This window comes from Hylobates moloch, unplaced genomic scaffold (assembly GCF_009828535.3).
Source record: "Hylobates moloch isolate HMO894 unplaced genomic scaffold, HMol_V3 SCAFFOLD_20, whole genome shotgun sequence".
Classification (NCBI taxonomy): Eukaryota; Metazoa; Chordata; class Mammalia; order Primates; family Hylobatidae; genus Hylobates; species Hylobates moloch.
The window spans coordinates 29,646,474-29,654,610 of NW_026652295.1; the positions used below are offsets into that span (position 1 = coordinate 29,646,474).

The following is an 8,137-nucleotide window of genomic DNA, read 5'->3' on the forward strand; positions in this document are numbered from 1 at the left end:
CAGCTCTCCCTCTGACGTTGTGTGACCTTAAGGAGTTTAAACGGCACCTTGGTTTCGGGGTCACTTGGGTATGAGCATTGGATATTCCCATCCCCACCTCAGTAACTGAAGGACAAACCAAGATAAGTGTGTCTATCTACTGTGTCCCAGGCTTCTTTATTTAAGAAAAAAGTGATACATGATGTGGGATTAAAATCGAGAGCATCATTGAACTTCACCTTCCCTCCAACCAGTTGCCCCAAACTCCCCTGCCCCCACCCTTGTGTTCCCAATTCCTTCCTTAGTGAATGAAGAACTTAATCCCAAAAGCCCTGGCACAAACTCCAGGTTCTCTTTCCCTAGCTCCTCCCCTCCCCCTGTCCCCCATTCCTAGAAGGGCAGGCACCTCAGTTTGAATGCATGGGAGAGCCCAGAGTGGTGACGGAGACAGGGGGAAAGGCTTCCCCCTCAGGGAAAGGGACTGAGGAGTACAGTGCAGTGAAGTGAGGGCTCCCATAGCCTGGGGTACCAAAATGGGGCCCTGGGGCCAGAGGAAAGGACACTGGTCCCCCTGAGAAAGGAGACCCAGCAGCCTCAAAATCCTCTCGTTGTGCATAGTCACTGCTTGATCGCTTGCCCTTCTGGCGCCGGTTACAGAACCACACTCGGACCACCTGCAAGTGGATTACAGAAAGGAGAATGACATTAGACAGTGAGCTGAGAGACGGGCCTGACTCTGCTTGGACATTGTGTCCAAAGCCAACAGCCCTAGAGCAGTTGGAGGAGGAGCCACAGCTAGGGAAAGCGAGGTGGTGACAGGGGAAAGAGATGGAGCCTGCAGAGAGACATGGCACTCACATCCTTCTCGAGCCCAAGCTGCTGGGCGATGTGGCTGATCTGCTGCAGTGTGGGTTTCGGGCACTGCAGGAACAGATTCTCCAGGTTGCCTCTCACTCGGTTCTCGATACTGGTTCGCTTTCTCTTTCGGGCCTGCACGAGGGTTTCTGCTTTGCATATCTGTGCAGGTGGGAAGGGGGTGACAAGGGCAAGCTTTGGACTTGCTGAGTAACAGCATCACGGGGGGTCTGTGACTAGATGTGTCAGCAGAGCCAGGTGGTGTGAAAAGGCAGGATCCTGGAAGGGTTGGCTCTGGACCTTATCCCAGCAGAACTGAGGAATTTTACTCCATCCCACTGAGAACCACTGCACCAAAGAAGGAGAACTACGACCCAGGGATGGAAGCAATGGAAATTAGGCCAAGAAAGGGAAGGTCCCCGGGTATCCCCCTCCCACCCTCACCTCCTGAAGATTTTCATTGTTGTCAGCTTCCTCCACCCACTTCTGCAGCAAGGGCCGCAGCTTACACATGTTCTTGAAGCTAAGCTGCAGAGCCTCAAAGCGGCAGATGGTCGTTTGGCTGAACACCTTCCCTGGGGGAGGCCAGTCAAAAGAGAAGCAAAGTGAGGGAGCACGCAGGGCCCTTTTGACCCCGAGATCCAAGCTTCCTACCTCCTCCCAGAGGGATCTCAAAGCCCAAGCATCTTCTCCCTCTCCCACTCCTCTTCATGGGTGAGAGTAGAGTCTGCCCCTGCCCCTCCCCCAGTAGGTTCAGGGATGTTCCTTAGAGGGGAGATGTGGTCAGAACCTGCAGAGGGGAACCCACCAAATAGAACCCCCAGGGTGAGCCCCACATCGGCCTGTGTATATCCCAGGGTGATCCTCTTCTGCTTCAGGAGCTTGGCAAATTGCTCGAGTTCTTTCTGCAGAGCTTTGATGTCCTGGGACTGGATTTTAAAAGGCAGAAGACTTGTAAGAACATAAACACACCAGTTATCAATCTCCCCTTTCCATTCGGGATTCAAGAACCTACGTGTGGCCCCAAGGAATAGTCTGTAGAAGTGCCTCTGCCTTCCAAGCTGCCCACCTAACTTCTAGAAATAACCTACCCACAAATGTCATTTACCCATTCCCTGTTCACTGACTCATACATGTAACAAAGGACTGCTCTTCCCCCAGAAACTGGCACATCCAGGGGATGCAGAGCACCGTGAAAGGGCAGAAAGAGAGACCCTGGTCTCGAGGAGAGCACCTGTCAGGTTACGAAGGTTAGAAGCTCTTTGCTGGGCACGGTGGCTCACGCCTATAATTCCAGCACTTTGGGAGGCCAAGGCGGACAGATCACGAGGTCAGGAGTTCAAGACCAGCATGGTCAACATGGTGAAACCCCGTCTCTACTAAAAATACAAAAATTAGCCGGGCATGGTGGCACACACCTGTAATCCCAACTACTCAAGAGGCTGAGGCAGGAGAATCACTTGAACCCGAGAGGCGGAGGTTGCAGTGAGCTGAGATTGCGCCAGTGCACTACAGCCTGGGTGACAGAGCAAGACTCCGTCTCAAAGAAAAAAAAAAAAAGAAGCTAGCTCATTTAATACCTGCAAAATTGTCTCACTCAAGCATCACCCCCAGTTTAAGGACGTTTTGAGATTAGAGAAATAGACAAGCTGCTAAATTCTGGGTTAATTAAAAAGGAAGAGAGTGTGGCCGGGCACGGTGGCTCACGCTTGTAATCCCAGCACTTTGGGAGGCCGAGGCGGGCGGATCACGAGGTCAGGAGATCGAGACCACGGTGAAACCCCGTCTCTACTAAAAATACAAAAAATTAGCCGGGCGTGGTGGCGGGCGCCTGTAGTCCCAGCTACTCAGGAGGCTGAGGCAGGAGAATGGCGTGAACCCGGGAGGCGGAGCTTGCAGTGAGCCGAGATTGCGCCACTGCACTCCAGCCTGGGTGAGACAGCGAGACTCCCTCTCAAAAAAAAAAAAAAAAGGAAGAGCCTCATGTCTCAGAAGCTAAATTCAGTATACTCTCCCCAGCTTGCTTTGAGAGTCCCACAAACTATAACATGGCATGCATATACACAAACACAGCAAAAAAGTAACAGATGTCATAAGAATGAATAAAGTGCTTTGTGTGTACTTACTCATTTTTTGAATTGATTATCCCTCATCTTTACTGTATCTTTTTCACTATAGAGGCATCCTAATTGATTTTTAAATTCAAGAGATTTATCGAGCACCTTCTATAAGCCAGCGGCTATACAAAGTGGACAAACAGCCCTGACATCCAGCATGACAGAAGTACTATTTGGCACTTGTTCTTCAAGTCGCTCACTTGGATCTCTTCCAAGTGCACTTTCCTTTTTTTCCTACTCTATAACTTTTTAATAATAAACTTCCACTCCTGCTCTGAAAAATAAAAAAGTAAATAAAATAAAAAATGGCCAGGCACAGTGGCTCATGTCTGTAATCCCAGCACTTTGGGAGGCCGACGTGGGCAGATTGCTTGAGCCCAGGAGTTGGAAAGCAGCCTGGGTAACATAGTGAGACCCATGCCGCCCCTTCTCCCACCCCTGCTGCCTCTATTTGAAAAAAAAAAAGTTATGGAAAAAAGTAAAGCAGTCCGGGTGCGGTGGCTCACACCCGTAATCCCTTCACTTTGGGAGGCCGAAGAGGGTAGATCACTTGAGGTCAGGAGTTCAAGACTAGCCTGGCCAACATGGTGAGACTTTTTCTCTACTAAAAGTACAAAAATTAGCCGGGCATCGTGGTGCTCCCCTATAATCCCAGCTACTCAGGAGGCTGAGGCAGGAGAATTGCTTGAACCCAGGAGGTGGAGGTTGCAGTGAGCCGAGATTGCGCCACTGCACTCCAGCCTGAGGGACAGAGTGAGACTCTGTCTCAAAAATAAAAAAAAATAAAGCAGTCTACAGGAGCATGGTAAAGGAGGGAAGGAGATTATGGAGGAGGGTGACACTTTTAAAGACAGAGAAGGTGATTATTTGAGCAAAGGACAAGAGTCTAAAGGCAAGGCCCTGTAGTGGGCCTGCCAGACCCCAAAGCTGGTCTGGTGGCTAGGTAGATCCTGTTGCGGACGTAGTGACTTTGTTTTAGTTCGAGTGAAATGATCTCTCACCCTTTTTTTTCCTCCCAAGACGGAATCTCGTTCTCTCGCCCAGGCTGGAGTGCGGTGGCGTGATCTCGGCTCACTGCAATCTCCGCCTTCTGGGTTCAAGCTATTCTGCCTCAGCCGCCTGAGTAGCTGGGACTACAGGCACCCACCACCATGCCAAGCTAATTTTTGTATTTTTAGTAGATATGGGGTTTCACCATGTTGGCCAGGCTGGTCAGGAGACCTCAAGTGATCTGTCCACCTTGGCCTCCCAAAGTGCTGGGATTACAGGTGTGAACCACTGCACCCGGCCTCATCTTGTTTTTTTTTTTTTTTTTTTTTTTTGAGAGTTTCCTTTTGTTGCCCAGGCTGGAGTGCGATGGCGTGATCTCGGCTCACCATAACCTCCACCTCCCAGGTTCAAGCGATTCTCCTGCCTCAGCTTCCTGAGTAGCTGAGATTACAGGCATGCGCCACCACGCCCAGCTAATTTTGTATTTTTAGTAGAGATGGGGTTTCTCCACGTTGGTCAGGCTGGACTCGAACTCCCGACCTCAGGTGATTCGCCTGCCTCGGCCTCCCAAAGTGCTGGGATTACAGGCGTGAGCCACCGCGCCTGGTCACACCTTTTAAAACACTGACTCTAGTTGACATGTTGGCCACAGACAGCAGGGAGGAAGCAGTATAATTTGAGAAGCTACTGCGGTAATCCCAGCAGAGATGATGGTGGCTGAGGCCAGGGGGGGTTAGCTTGTGATTGATTCAGGATGTTTCTTAAGGATAGGATGTGGGACGTGAAAGAAACAGGATGACCGGGCTTGGCCTTGAGCAACTGCGTGATCGGGGTGGAGCAGTTCAGGGAGACATCACAAGAGACAGAAAACGCAGTAGTCATCTGGTGTCTAAATGGCATTTAAGCCTTGAGGGTGGGTGAGAGGAAGGAAGGGTAGATAGAGCAGAGGTTGAAGGACTGAGCCCTGGGACACGCCATATGAGGCTGCCGGGGGACAGAGGAGCACAGCTAGTGAGAAAAAAACAAGGCCTTTTTGTAGTCCTGAAGCCTCAAGGAAGTGTTTCAATGGTGCTTGATCATATCAATTTCAAATAGGCTGTTTTCATTCCCAACTTCGGCTCAGCCAGTAACTCAAACTGATAAATGCCCTCTGCTATCTTGGATTTTCCAAATTCTATTTTGGGGTTTTGGAATAAACACTGGTCCAAATCCTTGCTTCATCATTTAGCAGTTAAAACCCGTTAAATAGGATAATAATACCTCCCCCTAGGAGATTTTGTGCTGGTTAATGAGATAATGATGTATAAACGGAGCACACAGCCAGGCACTTAGAAAGTGGACCACAATTGCCAGCCATTATCATTCAAGGCTCAGCAGTGACCTCCTGCGAAGAGGCTGGGGCTTCTTGGTCACTCCAGAAACCAGTCACACCTTTTTGTGAGGTCTCAAGGCTTAGTACTTAATCTCTAATTGCTTACACTTGTTGCCTTGGAGGACTGGAAGATACATCTTTAATAGTCCTCAGCAGGGCTGGATGCCTTCAATCCCTCAGCAGCTCTACATTTGGGGAATGGCCTGGAGAAATCTCTCACCATTTTTCTTGTTTACAACTTTTGAACCGAGGCTGAAGTCAATCAAAATCCAGCTTTCTACAAGGGGTGCCAGGGTGTGCACCTTAACACAGTGGCCAGTCACTGGCCTGAGGCAGAGATCCAGGGAAGACAAGCCCTATACTTGACTAGAGGTAAACCCAGCTCACAACGCGCACACACACAGCCCAAACAGGAGCTCCTATCAGAAACGAGTCACACCCTAGACTTTCAGGAACAATAATCCTGGGATGAGCACTGTTTTTACCCTCAGGCTATGCTTAACCCTAAGGCCAAGATCTTGGGTCTGATAAGGGTCAAATTTTCAAGCAGGACTAAGGGTGGGAAAAGAGGCTCAAACCAACCCCAAGCTGGGTCTGGTGCTGGGCCAGTAATGAGTGACCAGACCCTAGGAAGGCCTAGGAAATGTGAGAGACCCTGACAAGGGCTGGGCCAGAGCAAAGGCCAGCCTAGGCCAACTTCCGACTCTCCCAGGCCGCTCTGCCCTCACCTGCAGTTGTCTCTTCGAAATCCAGCTTCCAGTTCCCACCTGGCCCCTGCCTGCCAGGGCTGCCTGCAGTCGATACACACCCCTCCCTGGCCAGGGCAGCTGACCCTGCCTGCTCCCCTCCTGGGTGCCAGGTCTGGGCAGCTGCAGGTGACCACTTCCCCATCAGGCTGCCCTGTCATGACCCCCTCCCCACACCCCAACCCCGTCGAAGCTCACTTGCCTCCTCCGGGTTTTGCTCCAGCTTCTCCTTCTCCAGCTTCACGGCACCAGGGGGGACGGTGCAGGGCTCCGGGGAGGCCCCATCGGAGTTGCTCTCCACCCCGACTCCTGCTTCGCCCTCAGGCTGAGAGGTCTCCAAGCCGCCTTGGGGCACTAGCCCCACTCCAACCTGAGGCCCACAGTACGCCATCCCCCCACAGAACTCATACGGCGGGGGGCATGGGGGAATCCCCCACACCTCAGAGCCTGACCCAACCCCCGGCCCAATTCCTGGCCCTCCTGGAGGGCCTTGGAAGCTTAGCCAGGTCCGAGGATCAACCCAGCCTGGCTCTGGCCCCCCTGGCCCATCACCTCCACCACCTGGAGGGGGTGAGAAGGCGAAATCCGAAGCCAGGTGTCCCGCCATGGGGAAGGAAGGCGCCCCAAGCCGGGGGCCTGGTGAAATGAGGGCTTGCTAAGGGACTACTCAACCCCTCTCTCCCTCCCCAGTCCCACCCACTAGCCTTGACCTCTGGCCCCGCCCCCTGGATGGGTGGAGGAGAGGGAGGTGGGGGGAGAAACTGAGGCGAAGGATGTTTGCCTAATTGTGGTGGCAATGGTGAAGAGGAAAACCGGGAGACACAACTGGGCGCCCCTCCAGGACCTCGGTGCAGGTCCCCCACCGAAACTTTTTTTATTTTTTTAAGACAGGGTCTCATTTTGTTGCCCAGACTGGAGTGCAGTCGGGTACAATGAGGGCTCAATGTAGCCTCGATCTACTGGGCTGAAGCAATCCTTCTGCCCTAGCCTCCTGAGTGGCTGGGACTACAGGCTTGGACCACCGTGCCCTGTTAATTTTTTTATTTTTAGTAGAGATGGGGTCTTGCTATGTTACCCAGACTGGTCTTGAATTCCTGTCCTCAAGCAATCCTCCCGCCTCTGCCTCCCAGTGTCATGATTAAAGGTGTGAGCCACCACACCCAACTTTCAACTCCCAGCCCGCTCCCTGGCACTCTCTCAGACTCTGCACATCCCAGCTGTCTGGAATCACTCCCACACCTCCACGTTCTTCAGGAACCCAGGTGCTTGACCCCCCTCTCCACAGACCTCTGCCACTGTGCCTTCACCGGGGGCCAGTCACCCTCTCAGCTCCTCAAATTTATTGAATGTGTGTGTGGAGCTATCCCTGAATGCATCAACAGCCATAAGCACACTGGTCAGCTGCTCCCTTATGCCCTCCCCCTGACCCATCCAGAATCCTAGGCATTCCCATCCCGATACTGGCCAAATCTAGCCACCCCGCAGCCTGGGTGCCTGGCACCATCTGCCCAGCCTGCCAAAATTCACCCCATCTTCAAGAGTAGACTGCCGGACAAGGCCTCCATGCTATATCCCCCCCCACCCCCCAACCCCCCCACCCCTCTGTCTTCCAGAATCAGACTCCGGACTCTCCTCATCTAACAGACTGAGGGGTTGGCCCCTACTTCCCCTTCAAGGGACCAGGCTCTGGATTGACTGGGCCTCAGTTCCCCAACCTTTGCCCAAACAGAGGGATCAGTCACCTGCTTTGGGCCCCCTCCACTATAGAACCTGCACATCAGGCTCCTTGCTCCCCTCTCAAGCAAAACTCAGACATCTAATACCATAGTAAGCCCCATTCTCCCTCCCCCACCTCACTGGCCCAGGCCTCCAGCCCTAGGCCCTGGGTGGGGAAAACCAAGGGGTGGGGGGTGTGGAGAAAAAAATATCTGACTTCAGGTTCAAAGAAGCCTGGGAGGGACTGGGGGAAGGGGGCAGGACAATGGCCTTGGCTGGACAATCCCAGTCCCCAGAGGGGGCAGCTCTAACCCTAAACAAGTGCTCAACCCTTGAATGGGCCTGGATGGCTCCCCTGGGGA

The 8,137-nt window shown here is 52.6% G+C and overlaps 1 protein-coding gene across 3 annotated transcripts; it reads right to left on the minus strand.

The window, feature by feature from the left end:
- Positions 1 to 6: 6 nt before the first annotated feature.
- POU5F1 (POU class 5 homeobox 1) lies at positions 7 to 7,612 on the minus strand. 3 transcript variants are annotated; one of them, XM_032140994.2, is made up of 5 exons: positions 6,262 to 7,612; positions 1,643 to 1,763; positions 1,279 to 1,409; positions 838 to 996; positions 7 to 653 (listed from the first exon to the last, which is right to left on the minus strand). In XM_032140994.2, the coding sequence occupies exons 1-5, from the start codon at positions 6,664 to 6,666 to the stop codon at positions 387 to 389; spliced, it is 1,083 nt and encodes a 360-aa protein (XP_031996885.1). In that variant the 5' UTR covers positions 6,667 to 7,612; the 3' UTR covers positions 7 to 386. The 3 variants fall into 3 exon arrangements, with proteins under 3 accessions (XP_031996885.1, XP_031996886.1, XP_031996887.1); XM_032140995.2 differs by lacking the exon at positions 6,262 to 7,612 and adding an exon at positions 2,253 to 2,725; XM_032140996.2 differs by lacking the exon at positions 6,262 to 7,612 and adding an exon at positions 2,069 to 2,725.
- Positions 7,613 to 8,137: the final 525 nt, after the last annotated feature.